Source organism: Periophthalmus magnuspinnatus, chromosome 9, assembly GCF_009829125.3.
Source record: "Periophthalmus magnuspinnatus isolate fPerMag1 chromosome 9, fPerMag1.2.pri, whole genome shotgun sequence".
In the NCBI taxonomy this organism is placed as follows: domain Eukaryota; kingdom Metazoa; phylum Chordata; class Actinopteri; order Gobiiformes; family Gobiidae; genus Periophthalmus; species Periophthalmus magnuspinnatus.
Genome location: NC_047134.1, coordinates 9,349,578 through 9,371,353, shown reverse-complemented (window position 1 = coordinate 9,371,353; position 21,776 = coordinate 9,349,578). Strand labels below are relative to the sequence as shown.

Here is a 21,776-nt window from a genome sequence, read left to right as displayed (position 1 = left end):
AGGGATCATCATAAATTGGATAACTTTTGATGCCCCACTTGTCTAGATAATGTATAGTGATTTTCAGCCCTGCAGGTGAAGTGCCTTCAGAGGAGTTGACGAAAATGTGAGGTCAGCGAAAACGCTGACTCGGCATTTTGGAATTTTCAATCCAAGATGGCCGACTTCCGGTGCGTCAGAGGGCGTGGCCATAATAACTTCGTGAAGACAGTCTGCAACGATGAGTGCATGGGCTTCGCAAGCCCATTGACTCAATGTTGACGCTGACATGCTAGCAAGAACAAATATGCATGTCCCATGCCTACGGCATGGGTTGCTAGGACACAGGAGTCTGTGCAGGGGGCGACGGGGGACGACTCCTGCTATTCATTCCTGTTGCTATTCACTCCTGTTCGCCCATTGACTCAATGTTGACGCTGACATGCTAGCAACAACAAGTATGCATGTCCCATGCCTACGGCATGGGTTGCTAGGACACAGGAATCTGTGCAAGGTGTGGTGCTGCCACGAAGTTGTGCGCGAAGCGCGCAACTTCGTGAAGACAGTCTGCAACGATGACTCATCGTTGCGGAAGCAACAGGCCCTACGCCCTGTAGGGGCTCGAGCCTAAAAATAATAATAATAATATTTTTAGCAAAAACAATATATCCGATAACATTACAATGACATATTATACGTTTTTTGAAAGCTCTCGACTTTCCCCACGTCACCGTGGGGTCAATGGCGAATGACGAGCGCGTTAGCCATGGCGTTAGGGTCCGCCATTGACCTTCCATTGACTTCCATTCATTTTAGCAGTAATAAAGATGGCCCATGCCTGCGGCATGGGGGCTTGGATAGGGCTCGATGCCAGGAGTGTGTCCCTCATGAAAAAAAGTTCAGCTGTCCTTACGCTCGACTACACAAGGACTTTCACCCTTTTGTCTTTTACCAGTTAGTAACCCTAGATAGGAGTTCACTTACTGAGTGTTCGCTAAATAGCAGGGACTTCCACCCATTTGACTGTTTATTAGCTAGTTACAACTAGAGGGGAATTTCACCCATGACTGTTTGATAGTTAACTGTAATGACTCCTAAACATCACTCTGGAGAATAAATTCAAATAGGTCCCAATACTAGATATTATATAAAGCAAAGTGCAGCAAAACATGTTCACCTTTACACAGTGTCTCACAGCTTAGTCATAGGTGGAGCTACAGTCATCACAGTCCCATGGACTAGACCTGGATCAGGGGCGGGGCTAGTGACTGGGCACAGTCAGCACAGCAGGGCTCCTCAGTTGGAATCCATTTCTGTCCAGATCCTCTTGAAGTTTTGCTCCACATTTTAGATGTTTTGGCATTCGTAACTTCCAATATCTTAGTTTCAGTGGCTTAAAAGGATGAGCGGTCTGTCAAGTATGTCCCAAAAGTGAGGAAATCAGGAGTGGTGGAAGGCTATTGTTGTTTGGATTGTATTAGCAGCATCAAAAATTGTATAGGATCAGAACTATGGCCGTTCGGTATGTTTAGTTAAGCATTTTGCATTTCCAAAATACATTCTCCTTTGATTTACCAGTCTTTGTAGATGAAGATTTCCTTTTCAAATGGAAAGAAGTCTGTATTGAAAAAGCTCACCAAGTATACCTTGTTTGAATCCAGCGGTGGTGATCCAGGACAGAAACCAATGTCCATCTCTGTTCTTCTTTGAAAGATCCGTGCATCAGGACAGAAACCAAAAGGAAGACAAACTTCCATCTTCCCCGTGTTCTAGACGACCACTCGTGGATCCCACTTCTGACACCATTATTGCTGTGGAAAAATTACAGTTCTAGTTGAAAAGTAATCCATTTGCGAAGCTTGGTGAGTTTTGAAATACAGGAAAAAAGGTTTATTGTTTGTTACAGCAGATACAGACAGGACAGGGTCCAGGCCTGCCCTGGCCACAGACTGGTAGCCTCCCGGCCTTTCCTCCAGTTCCCCTCTCACTCTAAGTCCAAGTCTCAACAACCCAACCCTTCCTAGTAGTATTCCTTCCTTTCCTGTGGGATGGAGACAGAGCCTTCACACATGTTAATGTCTGGTCTGGGTCTGGCAGACACACAGATCAAATGCTTTTTAAATACACAACATGACTATACTTAAATTTCTATCACAACTGCCTGGCCAAAAAAAAAAAAGAAGAGCATGTTGTTCAGTGATTCTTAATGAGAGCTCTGTTGCAATGTGGCCACTGACCTCTTGACTTTGATCAAACTTGGACATTACGATGGCAGAAATTCTCAGCATTTCATAGTCAAATGGACGAAGCCACGCAAATTTCACATAGACTCAAATGGACAGACACTTTGGACATGAACTGCCACAAAAGTTTCTGGACCTTGGTTTGTCAAATACCAGTGTTTTTCAGACCAGTCTGCATTCTGTATTTTTTGTTTGTTTGTTTGTTTGTTTTTGGTGTTATTGTATATATTTTTAAAAAGTTATAAATAAATAGTAAAAAATATATATATATTATACAAAATATACTTTTTGGAGCTTTTTACTATGTTTTAATATTGTTCCCTCGTCAAAAAACATACCTCAAGAGGTGTTAGATGTCATCTATGCATGTTTGAGTAATCTTGTAGCCCATCCAAAGCTCAGCCCACAAACCTACAACATCCATGCACCTAGATGGCTATTCTCCATTAATAGACAAAAGCAGGATACAAAACTACTACACTACAACTTCACAAAACTGATGTGATGTGCAGTAGTTTAATTAGCTGGATGCATGCTGTTTGGCTTGTGATTGCGCTCTGCAGGGGGGATTGAGCAAGGCGAGAGGGGAACTCAGAGTGTCAAAAACAAAACTGAACCTTACGAAATAAATGTTAATACACTGTTTTCAGTGAATATAACATTTTCCAATAAAAGGAAACATGGTGATTTAAATATATTATGTGTTAGCAGTTAACACCCCATAGAATTGAAATATTAAGAACAAACATGTTCATGGACCCATTGATAATAAGGATGGGCAATATGGCCAAAAAATAAAATCTCAATTTTTTTTTGCACACACCAGTCGAATATGATTGTAATCTAAGTCAGAGCAGGGACTTTTTCAAACAGGGGAAGGTGTTTATGTTTTCATTCTCATCATATGCTGTTATTTAAAAAATGTAAGCTGTCTTAAATTACATTTGTATATATATCTAATTGTAATTGCACAATAATCTTGATTTCAAGAAAGAAAGAAAGTCAAGAGTACATTTATTTCATAATAATCCTTGATTTCACAATTTTGTAATTTCGATTGTTAAAAACCCTAATTAATCTAATTAATTCTAGTTCTAATTCTAGTCTAGTTTTAGTACAGATCTTTTTATATCTCTCAATGTTTTTGACAACCAAGTCCCAATTTTAATATAGTGAATGTGCAAAATTGTGAAATTAAGCAAATATAAGACAAGAAGCCCTGACTAGCCTTAATTCAATGTCAATGGAACATTTAGGCTTTGCAGTGCTGTACTTTGGCCATTCAGTTTGATGACGATTTGGTACTATCAGATGATCTGCAAACACAAAATGAACAGTCAATATGAACACGCAGACCTTTGAATCCTGAATTTCCCTTGTGCTGCCAGAGATTTACCATCAACCCAACTCAAACAAATGAGCACACTCACTCCAGGACATCTGGACTGAAACCAGATTGGAATCCTGAATTTCCCTTGTGCTGCCAGAGGTTTACCGTCAACCCAACTCAAATGAGCACACTCACTCCAGGACATCTGGACTGAAACCAGATTGGAAGCAGGGTACAGACCAAGACTAAACCAGGTATAAAATAGGATCCAGACCAGGGCTAACCCAGAAAACTAAGGAAACCATTATTGGGGCAAATGAGTATCTAACTAGGCCTAACTACCCACCTAAAGGTTATTTGTAACAGTGTCAACAAGGACTAAATCAGGACTTCAATCGGGATCTAAACTGGTATTGGGCCAGGTCTTGGGTCCTTGGGAGGTCTTGCAGGATGTTGGGGGTCTTGGTGAAGATCATGGCACTGCTCATCTTCGGAGGGATGTGCAGTAGAACAGATGCACAAGACCGAACGTGAGTGAAAATGATTGTCAAAGTTTAATTCCTGGAAAACATTTTTGTAGTTTGTTGAATAACAGAAATAATGTGTTAATATTTGGTGTAGGTTTTCATAGGTTGCTAATGCTAAAAATGAAATGTTTCTTAAATAATTTGAGGAGTTAAAATAAAATTGTAACTCATTAATAGCAATAGGCTCCTGCTCCAGTCTGCTCCTCAGACTCTGCTCCTCTGGCTTTGCTCCTCTGGTTCTGCTCTTGTCTGCTCCTCTGGCTCTATTCATGTCTGCTCCTCTGGCTTTGCTCCTCTGGCTTTGTTGCTGTCTGCTCCTCTGGTTTTTCTCCTCTGACTCTGCTCTTCTGTCTTTGCTCTTGTCTGCTACTTTGGCTCTGCTTCTCTGGCTTTGCTCCTGTTTGCTTCTCTGGCTTAGCTCCTCTGGCTTTGCTTCTGTCTCAACACCTGTCTCAGCTCCTGACTCCTCCTATGGCTCTGCTCCTGTCTGCTCCTCTGGCTCTGCTCCTCTAGCTCTGCTCCTCTGGCTCTACTCCTCTAGCTCTGCTCCTCTGGCTTTGCTTTTCTGGCTTTGCTCTGCCAGCTCTGCTCCTGTTTGCTCCTCTGGCTCTGCTCCTCTGGCTCTGCTCCTCTGGCTCTGCTCCTCTGGCTCTGCTCCTCTGGCTCTGCTCCGCCGGCTCTGCTCCTGTTTGCTCCTCTGGCTCTGCTCATGTTTGCTCCTCTGGCTCTGCACCTCTGGCTCTGCTCCTCTGGCTCTGCTCCTGTTTGCTCCTCTGGCTCTGTTCATGTCTGCTCCTCTGGCTCTGTTCATGTCTGCTCTTCTGGCTTTCCTCCTCTGACTCTGCTCCCCTTGCTCTGCTCTTCTGGTTTTGCTCCTCTGTCTCTGCTGCAGTCTGCTCCTGTCTCAGTACCTGCTTCAGCTCCTGTATGTTCCTCTGTCTCTGCTCCTGTCTCAGTTCCTGTCTTTGCTCTTGTCTTCTGCAGGTTCCTGGTGGCTGCTCCTCTCTCCTTCAGGTTGGATGCTATGGAGAAAGTGGTATTGCAGTTGTTTGGTTTCTCAGACCCGGTGACGGTGTATGTGTTTGTGAGGAAGACCATGGCTGACTTACCCATTCTGCGGCAACAAGTGACCCTCAAGGCCAGTGACCAGCACATGGGGGAAGTGCAGTTTCGGGTACTCACAGCACATCACTACTCAGTCATTAAATACTCTACCAATAAGCTGTAATAGCAGCTGGTAGTAACATAAAGTAATAGCTTTAGTAGTAACAGCAGTAGGCCAATTAGAGCACTAGTATTAACTGTAGTAGTAAAAGTGCAGTAGTTGTAACATTAGTAGGCCTATTGACAGCATTGGTATTAGCTGTACTAGTTAACGTAGCACTAGCTGTAGTAAAAGAAGCAGTAGTAGTATTAGTAACAGTAGTAGGCCTATTAGCATGAGTAGGAAAACAGTGGTAACAGTAGTAATAGTAACAGTAGAAGGCTTATACTTAGCAGCAGTAGTATTAGCTGTAGTAGTAAAAATATACTAGCTGTAGTAGTAGTAATAGTAGTAGGTATATTACCAGTAGTAGTATTAATTGTAGTACAAGTAGTATTAGCTGTAGTTGTACTAACAGTAATAGGCCTATTAGCAGGAGTAGTATAACCGTACTAGTGGTAGTAATATTAATAATAGTATGGCTATAATTAGCAGCAGTAGTAGGCCTTTTGCCAGCAGTAGTATTAGCTGTAGTAGTAATAACAGCGGTAGCAGTATGGAGTTTAACCTTAAAAAAAAGTCTGAAATCTTGCTGGGTGCTATTCAGCAATGTACCATAAGAGCGATCATCTTGTTCTGAAATCTTATAAATCGCTAAGTTATTAAAACATTTAGCCAAATTTGTAAGTTTTAGATGTGTTTTTTACTTGGACATTTGTTACATTATTTAGCATATTGTTTGTCTGTTGTACCTTAATACTCTTAATATTAGATTTTTTTTGTTAATTTTTTTTTTGAAAAGTAGATGTCGTAGATGTAGTAGTAGGCTGTAGCTATAGTAGTAGAAGTATTAGCAGCTGTCATGACCATGGTATTAGCTGCAGTAGTAGTAGTATCTATTAGCATCAGTAGTGATATCAGTAGTATAAGCAGCAGTTGTAGTAGTAACAGTAGTAACAGTAGCACTTATAGCAGTATTCACAGTAGTAGTACTTTGCTTTGAGCTCTACCCTGTGTATTGCAGCTGTTTCCGGAGCAGGTAGAAAGCACCATGCACCATGTGATCCTCCACGTCCAATCAGAAAGTTTCAACCAACACGTCTCTATGCCCCTGAGCCGCACCAATGGCTTCCTGCTGGTTCAGACAGACAAGCCGTTGTACACACCCCAGGAGAAAGGTAAATACTACTGTACACACCCCAGCAGAGAGGTGAATATTACTGTGTTCATCCCAATAGACAGGTGAATACTACTGTATACATCCTAGTAGACAGGTGAGTACTACTGTACACACCCCAGCAGGCAGGTGAATACTTCTGTACACAAACCAGCTGACAGGTGAGTATTTAGGGATGTTATCAATTCCTAATAAATAAAAATATGTATTTAACTAGTTCTAACCAGTCCATGTGTCCACAGTGAAGGTGAGGGCCTTTTCTCTGAACCAGGAGCTGAGACCTGCTGTCCGTAGTGTCTTCCTCACATTCAGGGTGAGTGTATATCTATGTATCTCCTGCGGTGCAGGGACTTGAACACATAATGCACTATGTTATGGGCCCAGTCTTACCACTGTAAACGCTTCACAAATAACAAGCTTGTATGGTCAAATGTTGTTTGAGTAAGAAATCATTTTAAATCGTCCCGTCTGTTGATTCTGATTCTGTGCAGTTTATTTATAATTACTTGTTTTGATCAAGAAAATTCAAAAATAACACTGGTGGTTATTTTTTTGTTGTCATTAACTGAACTTGAAGAAGTACAGGCCATATTAGGTGCCATTTAAAACTGGGAACTGCCTTCTGGTGCTGTTGTTGGAGAAAAACACCACATTTGTAATATACTCACATGGTTCCATCAGAGTACTATATTTGGAACATAGGGTTGAACATGCTTTATGTTTGCAGCAGAAAAGTAGGAAAGTAACTGATTACGCGCTTGAATCTTTGTTCAATTGTATTGCAGATATCAAGTTGTGGTTAGGACAAAATTTTCTGCACTTAAATGAAGAAAAAACAGAATATATTTTGTTTGGTGATTCTGCCCCCTTAAATCTTGGCTCACTGACCTCAAGGCTCAGACCAACTGTTAAAAATCTCAGGGTCATTCTTGACAATGCTTTTAAATTTGACAAACAAATTGACAGCGTGGTCAGAGCAAGCTTTTTTCAGCTACGTCTTTTAACAAAAGTTAAGCCACTTTTAAATCGCAATGACCTTGAGAAAACGATTCATGCTTTTATCAGCTCTAGAATAGATTATTGTAACTCACTTTATGTTGGTGTCTCTCAGTTGTCCCTGGGTCGCCTCCAACTTGTGCAAAATGCTGCAGCCCGATTTTTAACCAACACATCCAGACGCCAACACATCACCCCAGTCCTTTATTCACTCCATTGGCTTCCTGTTACTTTTAGAGTTGATTTTAAAATTTTACTTTTTGTTTTTAAAGTTCTTAATGGCCTCGCCCCGCCCTACTTGGCTGAACTGTTGGTGGTCCAAAATCCAGACCGGGCCTTGAGGTCATCTAATCAACTCCTTTTGGAAGTTCCAAAAACTAAATACAAACACTGGGGTGATCGGGCCTTCTCTGTTGCTGGGCCCAAACTCTGGAACAAACTGCCTCCTGATGTGCGCACCATTACTGACTTCGGTCTTTTTAAATCCAGGCTTAAAACATATTTATTCAGACTGGCTTTCAACACTTAGTAATGTTGTGACACATTATCATTATTTATAATTTGTTGTATTAATGTATTTTATTCTATTTTATTCTCCTATTTTACTGTTTTAGTATGATTTTAACTTGTTTTAATTAGATTTTACTGGAAAGCACTTTGAGTGTTGTAAAGTGCTCTATAAATAAATGTTGATTGATTGATTGATTGATTACCACCAAATACCACCAAAAAAACTACAGCTTATAGACTGGACATAGTTAATGTGCTAACTGGCATGTTCCAAATAGGAAGTGATTATTGGCACGCTTCCAACTCCATCCACTCTGGCTACAATTAATTTTCTATTTCTTCACCCCTCTCTTCATAACTGCTGCAGTCAGCCTATTAAGCCGCTCTACATGTTCCTGGTGTTTTTATTTTGCTATTTTGTCCAGGAATTAAAATATGAACAGACAAATCAGGCGCCTTCTTTCCCAGAGGTCGCTCCTGCTGGCTTTAGCAACAGGTTTCAATGACATTGTTGCTAAGTGCCCGCTCTCTAGCAGTGGGGGTGGGACGGGGCGTTACCTTCATCGGCCTCACTCCTTTTTGACTCTTTGGTTGCTATTATGCTCGTGGTCAGAATTCCAGATGTGGAGCCGAACTCTACAGGTGACATCACATTCAATTAGCACACTTTTTTATACAGTCTATGCTACAGCTACATATACCAAAATAAAGTTATTCATAATTTCTATTCTGAATATGTACTTTTGGTATGCATTTAGTTACTTCCAACACTGGTAGTAACAGTAATTGAAGTATTACTAATAGTATAATTGCTAATATATAATTACTAATATCATTTGCTTTCCAGGATCCCGACTATGAGAAGGTGGATGTGGTGGAGGTGAAGGATGCCAGTAATGGGATGCCATCACTGACCAACCCTTTCAGAATCCCCATCAACCCCAAGTACTTTTAAATACAAATAATACAATATACAAACCACTGCTTTGTATATATTGGTGTGTGGTAAATGTCTTCACAAACCCTCTCTGTGTGCAGGTTGGGAGTCTGGACGATTGAGGCGTCGTACATGGAGCACTTTGACACAAAAGCCAGTACCGCATTTGAAGTCCGAGAATACGGTCAGAAACAACAAACACATAGAAATTTACCCTAAGATTACTGAAATGAAAAGTGGAGCAGCTCAGATGAGCTGAAGAGCTAGTTCCCAGTCTTCTGTGGAAAAATACTATCTGTAGTGCTAACTAGGAGCTCTATGCCTCATTGCATCATGGCTCATAATTCTTTTTATGTAGTTTACTATTGATTCAACCCAAAGACTATATATTTTATATTATATTGTGTCTTGTATACAAAAAATTGCCAAGCCCTTTAATGGGTTTATAAGACACCATTAACAAAATACAATAGTCCAGACGTGTGTTACAAAAAACAATGGACTCATTTAAACAAACTCATCTGCCGCTTCATCCAGGCGTTACAAAAATTGATGCCAACTTTTAAACATTAGAATGAAACAACCATTTCATCTTGTTGTCGTCATTACGCCAGAACATATCAGGGCATTAGGTGAACATTTCATCAAATAAAATGGACAATACAACAAAAATGAGCTTCACTTTCCACTTTTCCCGACTCATATAAACCACAAAGTCTTTCTTCTTCAGGGGTTTGAGAAAACCTCCCAGTTTCTAAAGCCAGGGGAAGGATACCTGTATGCAGCAGTGCCATCAATGATCTTTGATTCCTGCTCAAATTTGCTCTAACATAAAATTCAATCTTAAACGTATATTTTAATTGAATATATGTTTGCAACTTGGGTTTAGCCAAGATCCCATTCAACCACTGCTCTTCATAAGTGGACAACAGTTTTGCTCGTATTCTGTTGATGCTGCATGGAAAATTGTCAGTGAATACATACTGAAGTTGCGCTTCAGCAAAAACAGCCCGTAGCTTATATAGTTGTTTTGTTTTGGGTTTTTTTGTTTGTTTTTTTACCTTTATTTAACCAGGAAAGTCCCATTGAGATTAAAAACCTCTTTTTCAAGGGAGTCCTGGCGAACTGGCAGCAGCAAATAGCAAATAAAATATACAGTTACATAATTACAAAGAGACAAGATAACAGGAAAAGACAAACAGATTATGAAAAACAAGTGCATGTTATGGAGTCAGCCTCGAGACCTCTCAGTTTAGATTTAAAAGCATTCAAGAAAATCAACTCTGTCAAGTTCCAGTCTTTCTGCAACATATTCCATGCATAAGGTGCAGAGTGGAAAAAAGCCTTTTTGCCCAGTTCAGTGCAAGGAAATGGAACAGAGAGCAACACATGATCTTGTGAATGAAGAGAACAAGAATCAACCCTTCTCTGTGACAGTAAGGAACAGATGTAGGTCGGCAGTAGTCCAAGCATTGCCTAATAAATGAAAGTGCACCAATGACTCTTCTTTGAATGGCCAGGGCAGGCCACCCCACTCGAGAATACAACTCACAGTGATGTGTCATTGCTTTACAGTTAGTAATGAACCTTAGAGAAGCATGATAAACAGTGTCAACCATTCAAAGAAATTGAGCTGAAGCATTCATATAAAACAGATCTCCATAATCCAACACAGAGAGGAAAGTCGCAGCGACAAGTCGCTTCTTTACTTCAAACAAAAAACACAGCTTGTTTCGAAAATAAAAACCCAATTTTAGTGTCAGTTTCTTGACAAGATTCTCCACGTGTGGTTTGAAAGTGAGGGAGTCATCAATCAATACACCAAGGTATTTATACTCATGAACCACCTCTATGTTGTTTCCTTCAAGAGTGGACACTGTGGGGATTGTATGAGGCATCTTACAATTAGAAAACAACATAAGCTTGGTTTTATATATATTGATGGCTGCAGACTCTGGTCAGTACGGTGTATTGGTTTTATTAGATCTGTCCTCAGCTTTTGACACAGTTGACCACAAAATACTGTTATGTCGACTGCAAAATGAGATGGGAATTTCTGGGACTGTTCTCTCTCATTTCTTCTTACCTGACCAACAGAACTTTTGCCATGTTTATGAATAATATAATGTCTGAAGTCACTCCCCTGTTACACGGTGTCCCACAGGGCTCAGTCTTAGGCCCAATTCTGTTCCTTTTGTACATCAGCCCTCTCAGTAAAATTATAAGCACCTTCAAAAATGTGTCTTACCATTTGTATGCTGATGACATCCAATTGTACTGCTCCTTCAATGATTCAGAGTTACATAAGTTAGCTGAGCTAATAAATTGTGTCTCATCTATTAAGGACTGGCTTGCTCACAACTGTTTTCAATTAAATTATAGGAAAACTGAAACTCTGATCATTGCTCTTGAAAAGAAAGTTCCTTTAATCAAACAACACCTGGGTTCTCTGGGCTCCTCTTCCCAGCCTAGCCTCAGAAACCTTGGTGTTCTATTTGACCACTCAATGTCCCTGGACAGCCATTCTAGACAGTTGGTTAAAAACTGCTTCTTCCATCTGAGATCTATCTCCAAACTGAGGGCAATATTATCTAAATCTGATCTGGAATTGATTATTCATGCTTTTATTTCTTCTCGTTTAGATTATTGTAATTCTCTTTTTACTTGTTTATAACAAATCTGCAGTCACTTGTCTCTAGTTGGTCCAGAACGCTGCAGCAAGGCTTTTATCAGGAACCAACAGAAGGGCACACATCACTCCGGTTTTATCGTCTTTACACTGGTTACCTGTCAGATTTAGAATTGATTTTAAAATTTTAGTCTTGACTTTTAGAGCTTTTAATGGACAGGCCCCAGAATATATCTTGGAAATGCTGGTTCCTTACACCTCTGGCCGCTCCCTCCGGTCTTCGGGGCAAAATCTTTTGAAGGTCCCTAAGACCCGGTTTAAAACTCGAGGAGACCTGTCCTTTCAAGCAGTAGCCCCTAAACTGTGGAATGCCCTGCCCCTGTCTCTTCGTGTGGCTGACTCTGTTGACTCCTTTAAAAAGCAGCTGAAGACACTGTTATTCAGACAAGCTTTTAGTTAATTTACTACTCTTTGTCTTATTTTATCTGTTGAACATTTATTGTTGTTGTTTATCTATTTTTATTTGCACTCTGTAAAGCACTTTGTGATTTTATCTGTGAAAGGTGCTATATAAATAAAGTTTACTTACTTACTTACTTACTTTTATAAGCATTGACAACTAATTTTAGTAAAGATTGCTGGACAGCAACAAAGGCTTCCTGCAAGGATTCAATGGCCTGATCAAGAGTTGATCCATAGCTGTAAATAACTGTGTCATCAGCATAAAAATGTATATTAGCATCAGATACATTTAGTATCTGATGCTAATAAATTTTGTTTTATTTTGGAAAATAAAAAGTCTTTTAATTGCTCACTTACAAGAGATTCAAGAATTTTGCACAATACTGATGGATTAGATATTGGTCTATAATTAGTTAAAATTGCTGGATCACCTCCTCTTAGTAAAGGGAGAACAGAAGCTGATTTCCAAATGGAGGGAATTTCTTTGGTTTCGACTGTGAGGTTGAAAAGAATTGTCAGAGGTTCTGCCACAAAATCAGCTGCTAGTTTCAAAAAGAAAGGCTCTATTAAGTCAGGTCCAGGAGACTTTTTATGATCTACAGCTTTCAGGACTTTGTGCACTTTCTGAATGGTGAAAGGTACAAAATTAAAAGGATGTCCAGTGTACACTGGGGGGTCAGTGCAGGGTTTCACAAAGTCTGCTTCTTCAGATTCAAGCAAGGAACTAGAAGATATACATTTTTTGTTAAAACAATTTAAGACCTCCATCCTATTAAAAACAGGGTCAGACTCATTTAAAACATATTTAGGTAGAGCCTGAGAGCTTTTACTCACAGGGAGAGACTTAATAACTTTCCAGAATTTCTGTGGATTATTTAATTTTTCTGTGGTGACAGATAAATAATATTCTGATCTGGCCTTTTTAATAAGGGAAGAGCATTTGTTTCTTAGTTGTCTGTAAACAGACCAATCCTTAGTAGTGTCATTTTTTTTCTTGCATAGGCCTAAGCTATGTTACGCTCATGAAGAGTATCTGCCAACTCTGGAGAGAACCAGGTGTTTTCTCACCCAGTTACCCTGTGCCTTCTTAAAGGAGCATTGCTTATTTACAATTTGCATAAAACTTGTCTCAAAAAATTTCCAAGCTAATTCTACATCTGGCAACATACCTATATTCCTCCAGTTAACTGTAGACAAATCGTGATGATATGCTTGTTCATTAAAAAGTTTGAGATTTCTCTTATAAATAATGCGTGGTTTACATTTAGTGATTTTGGTGTTCCTACCAGCAGCTACCACACAGTGGTCACTCAGTAGATATATATAAAAATGACCATGGCAACCATGAAGATAATAAGAGACCCTGAGGTCTCCTCCTGCTAGTTTTAACAGCGTTGCTAAATGCCTATGCTCTGCAAAACCAGCAGTGCAGGCGGGAAGGGGCAAGTGCCTTCAATAACCTTGCTCCTGATGGGCCTTTTGGTTGCTATGGAACTTGCTATGGAAATTAGAATTTGTAACTGCTAGCCTCAACTGGCTTCATTCGGCTAGAGACGAATGCTGTGGGCCCACTTCTGTATACAGTCTATGGTCTTTCCACCCCCAGCTTAATGGAAAGGATATTCATTTGAAACAGTCAATAGAAAATGTATTCATCAGGATACTGTTTTTGAAATTGTGATGTTTTGACTCCCATCCAGAAGTTATTTTCAATCTGAAGGTCCTGGGACCTGAGTGATTAGAATTGAATCCTGACCTAGAATTGTCCTGTCCTATGGGAGGAGTTGAAACAGACCTTTTAGACAGTCTTTCTTTATGTGATAGCCTTGATATGGATCATTCGACTCAAATTCCTGGTTATCATTTGACTGGTCACATTGAAAATGGCTTCTTGATCCCAGTTGAAATGTAAGGATTTCAAAAACAGTCTCCAGATTGTTCAGAATACACCTGCCCCCCTTTGGTCGTGAGTTGAAATGGCATCTTTTCTCAGTGCTACCAAGCTTCACGATCCTGATCGAGCCCGAATACAGCTACGTCAGCCACAACAATTTCCAACACTTCACTTTCAAAGTGTCTGCCAAGTGAGTACAGCTTCTGCTATTAATCCTACTACTGCTGCTGGTTTGGTCCTGCTTCAGCCCTGGTCTCTCCTCAGATATCTTCACGGCGCTCCTGTAGCTGAGGGGGAGATGTTCCTTCGTTATGGTTATGCAAGCTTGATGTCTTCTCCGGTGATCATCCCCAGCTCTGTCACAAGAAACATAGTAAGAGCCGCACACACACCACACACACACACACACACCCCCACACACACACACACAGATGTTGGATTGCATCTATGTTGACATTCATTTACTGGAGACTAATAGAGAAGGGTTGCATAAGACAAACTCATACCATAAATGAAATAGATGAAAAATTCCGCCAATGACAGCCAGTTAGCGAGCTGCAGTACTGTCTCAGAGCCCGTGGCAGAGCCCGTCTGCAGAAGTATACTGCCACGTTGGGTTTCCAAACTTTTTAGGGACATTACATTGACTTTTAATTTCATGTAGACTGATTCTAACCTTAGCCATATTCACTAATCTATGTTAACTCATATCTAATAATAATGTTATTATGTCATGGGGACCAGATTGTCCTTCTTTTGAATTAAAACAATTGATGACAAAATGTCAAAGATTCTGAATTAAAACAAGCTTATGGTTTCTTTGGCAGCTCATGTGCCTTGTCTTAAATAGTCCATGTGTTCTGTAGCTGTCGCCTGAAGGAGAGCTGGAGGTCACTGTGGACCTACAGAGGGTCTTCTCCAAACACACACAAGAAGACCACAGGACTGTGGGTGAGCTCAAGGACAAGTACCTGTACATCGCTGTGCTGCTCCGTGAGAAAACCGGTAAGACTCTACACCTGTATCTGTCATGCGGTGAAAAGGAGAGCAGTTTGGAACATGATAAAACAGTACTGAAAACCACCACTAAGGTGATTTGAGATTTGAATGACAAGAAAAAAGTCTTGTGAAAATGTATAGACTTTAAAGCAAAGACTCTTGTTGAGTATAAGTCATTACAAGACCTTAACCAAGCAATATATTTGATATATGTTTTATCATGCATATGATAATTCTCTCAGAGCACAGGTCATGAGTTTGATTCTACTTCTAGTAGAAGTTGGTATATTGTCGTTGTGTATATATGTAAATAGTGGAAAATAGGTACTGTCTTAGTGTTGTTGTTTTGTCTTGTCTTTGCCTGTATGGATGTTATTCTGTTGTATGTTGAAATTTCTGCCTCTTGGCCAGGTCGTCGTTGAAAATGAGAATTGGTTCTCAACCAACCTACCTGGTAAAATAAAGGTTAAATAAATAAATAAAATAAAAGTTGGAATGTAAAAATAAGTGAAATACTGTCATATCGCATTGTCAAAAGTCTGACAATTTTGTTGTGGGCTGTCACAATATATCAAATTATAAGCTCAGGGATCTACATAGACCACGATCCTTTGTTCGCTCTGGATTGGTTTTTTGCTTGCTATGGTACTCATGGTCGGAATTCCAAATATTGAACTCGGTTCCAAATTGGCTGCTATAACTGTTAGCCTTGATGAGCTTCATTTGGCTGGAGCTGAATGCTATAGGTGACGTCACACTTCCTTAGTCCACGTCTTCATACAGTCTATGTTTTAAATGTGTACTTGTCTGTGCTACAGGGGGCATCAGTCAGGAGGCAGAGCTAAGGTCAGTGAAGTTTGTTCAGAGTCCATACACTCTGGGTTTGGTCTCCACCCCACCCTTCATCAAACCAGGACTGCCCTACAATATTCAGGTACCCAGCATACGGTATAGTGTACTGAAGAGGGAGGGAATTAATTTTTTATTTTTTATTTTTTTTTTGGTAATTTTTCATTTATCTTTTGTTATACAAGGAGAGCCCAATGAAAAAGCCGCACAATTAAAGCCGCAAGCAGCGATGATTGTCCCCTGTGCATGTATGCTACGACTGAGTAATAATTTTGTTTTTTGTTGACTTTTTATGTGAAGTACTTTGGGCAGCTGAAATTGTATTTAAATGTGCTATATAATTAAAATTTAATTTTACATGAAACAGTGTAAAATCCAATATGTTTTCATGAGGATTTTATGATCTACTGAATCAAAAGCTTTAGTTAAATCAATAAATAGTGTTACACAATCTTGTCACAGTCTGATATAGCTCTTTTATAACTCAATAGCTCTATTATAACTCAATGTAAGTAGTGAGATTTGTAACGTATTGATGCTTGTGTGTATTTCAGGTGCTGGTGAAGGACCACATAGGGGCACCAGTGAGCGGGGTGCCTGTGCGTTTAGTGGAGAAACAGATGCACAGGTCTGGCAGGCTTCCAGAGGAGCCATACTGTACAGACAAGGCCACCAGTCGCTCTGAGGGCATCGCACTCTTCATCTGCAACATCCAGATGGGGGTGCTCTCTATTGACCTGCAGGTACAATGTGCTGTGTGCATTAACCAGTAGACTAATCCAGGACGTGACTGGACTGTGGGATGGTGGATGGACTTACACCTCACAGCAAGAAGGTTCTCAAACCACCCAGGTCCCTCATGTGTGGAGTTTTTAAGTTCTCCCTGTGTCTTCCTTTCTGCCTCCAAGAGTTAGAAGCATCCTCCAAGAGTTGAGAGAATTGTTTATGCTTGTCAGACCAATCACACTGTTCCTCATACGTCCGGACTCCCTCCGCCCCCTCCCTCTAACTCCCCTTTAAGGCTCATTTATGGTCCACTCGTATGTAAACAGATTTGTGCTGTCCCATCAATGCATTTACACTTCCAAACATTTCTAATGTTAAGGATGTGTTCTGTTAAACACTCACCAGATTGCTCCCAAAGGCAGTTAGAGAATTGAGTAAAATGGATGAAATAAAGCAACAAACGAATAAACATGGAGGTACCCACTATCAACCTGTGTTCACTACTATCCCCAGTGGTCAGCTCAGATTGCTAAGGTTCCACATGTTCTGAGGAGACGGACCAAATGGCGGACAAAACAACGCAGAGGACTTACAGAAGTATGCGTCCATATGCATCTAGAAAGTAGAGCATAAATGAGCCTTTAGTCCTCCATACTCCACCCCTTCTCCCCCCTCACACTCCCCTTTAGTCCTCCAGACCCTGCTCCTCCTCCTTCCTCACTTCCCCCCTTTAGTCCTCTAAACCTCACGCCTCCTCCTTCCTCACTTCCCCCTTTAGTACTTCAGGTTTTCAGCAGCATGTTTACAGTACACACACTGGAATGTAAGTTTGTCTTTTGCTAAAATCTTCTTGTTTTGCCATAATCAGAGCAAATAAAGAGTACTATAACATGTTGTTTGCAGTTTGCCACAGATGACCCTTTACTCCGATCAGAAAGCCAGGCATCTCTCCTCCTGAAGGCTCAATCCTATGAGTCTCCAAACGCCCGCTACCTGTACATCGACCCCTCCCCCATCCAGACCGTCATAGGGAGCTACACACAAATCCCTGTCTACTCTGTGGCCGCGCCCTACCTGTCTGTCAAGTCTCTCAACTACCTGGTGAGCACGTACCTGAGACACTACCAGTCAAATATTTGGACACACGTTTTCATTTAGCATTTACATTGTAGATTCTCAAAGAAAGCATCATCACTATAAATGAGCATGTATGGAACAAAAGTAATAATAAATTAAAGCCGCATCGAACGGCCCTCGCGGGCCGTGCTTCGCACTCGGCCGACCCGGCACTCCCTGTGGGTGGCGCTGATGTGCCACTTGCCTCTGTTTTATTGTGGCTTTGGGCTGCATTTTGCACGAAACAAGTCAAAAGACACTGGAAGTGCTGATGCACAAAATGGCAAAATTTGGGATTTTCCAGGCATCGCCATGGCAACACCGTGCAAAATACAAACTTGGCCCCCCTGGACTTTTTTGACGGGGACAACCTGAAGAATCACTGTGCCAAATTTTATGTTCGTTGTTGACGGTAATAAGTCATTAAGTCATAAGACTTAAGTCATAAGTCATTATTAAAGACTTTGAAATGTACGAAAATTTGGAAATTTTCCCATTAGGATAACATGGGCGCTTTCGCGCATTGCCATGGCAACACAGTGAAAAATATGATATGGGTCCCATTGACTTTTTTGAACAGGATGACATGAAGAGTCATGGTGCCAAATTTCACATTATTCCATGAAACTAATATTATTCCCATGAATGGGAAAAATTGTGAGGATTCCCATTAGGATAACATTGGCAGTTTGGCGCATCGCCATGGCAACACGGAGCAAAAAAACACATGGGTGTGTTTGACTTTATTGATTGGGATGACCCAATGGAATTTTGTGTCAAATTTAGTAACATTTGGGAAAATTTAATTTTCGGTCCTCCATACAAATGTATTAGATGTTCTGTAGGGGGCGCTATCGCACCAATTTAGTTTCTGCCATAATGAGTAGCTTTAGGCCCAAACGTTTTACAACTGATTAGAATTTGAGCCAAATCGGACTTTGCATGCGCAAACGGGAGCAAATTTTGACTTTTGAAAATTGCAAAAATTCCGATGGAATTTTGCGGCTTCGCCGCACGGAAACCGTAAAAGGGATCATCATAAATTGCATAACTTTTGATGCCCCACTTGCCTAGATGATGTACAGATAATTTCAGCCCTGCAGGTGAAGCGCCTTCAGAGGAGTTGACGAAAATGTGACGTCAGTGAAAACGCTGACTCGGCATTTTGGAATTTTCAATCCAAGATGGCCGACTTCCGGTGCATCTGAGGGCGTGGCCATAATAATATTTTTTGTTTGGCATCACTTGAAGAATGCGTGTACCGAATTTCGTGGTTCTACGCCAAAGTTGACGTCGGGACGTCTCCCATTGACGCAATGTATTTTGACTTTTGCTGGGGGCGCTGTTGCGCCATTTTTTTATGCTCAATGATACACCACATAAAAAAATAAATTTTTCGCCAGACCTGAATTTTGGGCAAAATTTGGTGAGTTTTTGAATATGTTCAGGGGGTCAAATTACTGCTCAAAGAGCAGAAGAGGAAGAAATAAAAATAAATTAAAGCCGCAAGCGGCATCGAACGGCCCTCGTGGGCTGTGCTTCGCACTCGGCCGACCCGGCACTCCCTGTGGGTGGTGCTGACGCGCCACTTGTCCCTTTTTTATTGCGGCTTTGGGCTGCACTTGTCACCAAACAAGTCAAAACACATTGAAAGTGCTGATGCACAAAATGCAAAAACATGGGTTTTCCAGGCATTGCCATGGCAACACCGTGCAAAATACAAACTTGGCCCCCGGACTTTTTTGTCGGGGGTGACCTGAAGAATCACTGTGCCAAATTTTATGTTCGTCGTTGACGGTAATAGGTCGTTATAAGACTTTGAAATGTACGAAAATTGTTGCGGAAACAATAGGCCCTTATTATTAGGCTCGGGCCTAATAATAATTTTAGCAATAACAATATATCCGAAAACATTAGAAACACATATTATATGTTTTTTGAAAGCTCTCAACTTTCCCCATGTCACCGTGACGCGCCCATCATGCTAGCATGCTAGCAAGAACAAATACATGCTAGCAAGAACAAATATGCATGTCCCATGCCTACGGCATGGGTTGCTAGGATACAGGAGTCTGTACAGGGGGCGGTGCTGCTACGCGCGCAACTTCGTGAAGACAGTCTGCAACGATGAGTCATTGCGAAAGCAATAGGCCCTACGCCCTGTATGGGCTCGGGCCTAATAAAAATTCATTGAAATTTAACCAATGAAAGACAGATATTTCTTTTTAACTATGCTTCATCAGAATTATTAAAACAATAAATAAACTCACGAAACAGGCCTGGAAAAAAATGATAGTACCCTTAACTTAATATTTTGTTGCACAACCTTTTGAGGCAATCACTGCAATCAAATGATTATTGTAACTGTCAATGAGACTGCACCTCTCAGCAGGTATTTGGCCCACTCCTCATGAGCAAACTGCTCCAGCTGTCTCAGGTGTGAAGCGTGCCTTTTCCAGGAGACATGTTTCAGCTCCTTCCAAAGATGCTCATAGAAGGCCACTTTAGAATAGTCCAATGTTTTCCTCTTAGCCATTCTTGGGTGTTTTTAGCTGTGTGTTGTGGGCCATTATTCTGTTGTAAGACCCATGACCTGCAACTGAGACCAAGCTTTCTGACACTGTCCAGCGCATTTCTCTGTAGAATCCCTTGATAGTCTTGAGATTTCATTGCACCCTGCACAGATTCAAGACGCCCTGTGCCAGATGCAGCAAAGCAGGCCCAGAACATAACAGAGCCTCCTCCATGTTTCACAGTAGGGACAGTGTTCTTTTCTTGATATGCTTCATTTTTCTGTCTGTGAACATAGAGCTATTTTTGTGTTATCTGTCCACAGGACATTCTCCCAGAAGCTTTGTGGCTTGTCAACAACATTTTCAGCAAAGGCGACCTTCTTGGTTGTCTCCCATGAAGTCCACTTTGGCTCAAACAATGATGGATGGTGCGATCTGACACTGATGTTCCTTGAGCTTGAAGTTCACCTTTAATCTCTTTAGAAGTTTTTCTGGGCTCTTTTGTTCCTGCGGCTTTTTTTTCCTCCTGCAGCCACGTCCAGGGAGGTTGGCTACAGTCCCATGGAGCTTAAATTTTGAATATGTGCAGCTGTTGTCACAGGAACATCAAGCTGCTTGGAGATGGTCTTATAGCCTTTACCTTTAACATGCTTGTCAATAATTTCTTTCTAATCTCCTGAGACAACTCTTTCCTTTGCTTCCTCAGGTCCATGTTGTGTGTGGTACACACCATGTCACCAAACAGCACAATGACTACCTGTAGCCCTATATATAGGCCCACTGACTGATTACAGGATTGTAGACACCTGTGATGCTAATTAGTGGACGCACCTCAGATTAACATGTCCCTTTGATCACATAATTTTCAGTCTTTTCTAGGGTTCGCGCAAAACTTCATGTGCCCTGTCGCCCTGACTCCAGTATCCTAGCAACCCATGCCATAGGCATGGGATATGCATTTTTGTTCTTGCTAGCATGTCAGCGTCAACATTGAGTCAATGGGCGAAGACAAAGGCAGCGCGAAGCGCTCATGTCCCCAAACACACTGCTGGCATCCAGTGTTGGGCATCTTACTTCAAAAATGTAATTAGTTATAGTTACAAGTTACTTCTCCCAAAAAGTAACTGAGTTAGTAACTCGGTTACTTTTTGGGAGAAGTAACTAGTTACTAGGCAAAGTAACTATGCCGTTACTTATTATGTTAAAACAATAAAAACACAACAGATGTGAACCTTTAACATTTACTTCACTTTAACAGATTGCCACTATATTGTATTTGTTTACAAGTAAATTATAGAATGTATCAAAAATAAAAGATATATAAAAAATGTTATTTGAAGTGCAAATAAATCAACATGTCACGCAATTTCAGACAACTGTACTTCAAATATTTTCTTCATTATAATACTGAAAAAAATCATTGCAATGTATTGCAAAACTAAGGCATTCAAATGTAAACCATGTAAAATAAGACAAAACCTTTAAGCTTTTCTGGCCACACACTGTAATTCTCTGCCTAGTATTCAAATATAAATCACTGTCATTTCAACATAAACTGAACTTTATCCAACTCTTTAACATTCATTAAAAGATTCACACAATCCCTCTAACACATTTCTATTCCTTTATTTATCTATCCACCCAATCAGCTGTCGATGCACGTGTGGACAGGACATCATTTCCCA

The 21,776-nt window shown here is 40.7% G+C and overlaps 1 protein-coding gene across 1 annotated transcript in view; it reads left to right on the top strand.

Moving 5' to 3' along the window:
- The first annotated feature begins 3,743 nt into the window (after window positions 1-3,743).
- Window positions 3,744-21,776, top strand: part of c5 (complement component 5) — a 102,864-nt gene continuing 84,831 nt past the window's right edge. Inside the window, exons 1-12 of the mRNA XM_055224404.1 lie at window positions 3,744-4,082; window positions 5,064-5,253; window positions 6,308-6,461; window positions 6,703-6,773; window positions 8,814-8,911; window positions 9,005-9,087; window positions 13,988-14,078; window positions 14,153-14,261; window positions 14,755-14,893; window positions 15,706-15,821; window positions 16,291-16,479; window positions 17,366-17,563. Of these exons, the coding sequence (XP_055080379.1) occupies window positions 4,003-4,082; window positions 5,064-5,253; window positions 6,308-6,461; window positions 6,703-6,773; window positions 8,814-8,911; window positions 9,005-9,087; window positions 13,988-14,078; window positions 14,153-14,261; window positions 14,755-14,893; window positions 15,706-15,821; window positions 16,291-16,479; window positions 17,366-17,563 (1,518 nt within the window). The 5' untranslated portion in view covers window positions 3,744-4,002. The remainder of the gene's footprint in view (window positions 4,083-5,063; window positions 5,254-6,307; window positions 6,462-6,702; window positions 6,774-8,813; window positions 8,912-9,004; window positions 9,088-13,987; window positions 14,079-14,152; window positions 14,262-14,754; window positions 14,894-15,705; window positions 15,822-16,290; window positions 16,480-17,365; window positions 17,564-21,776) is intronic.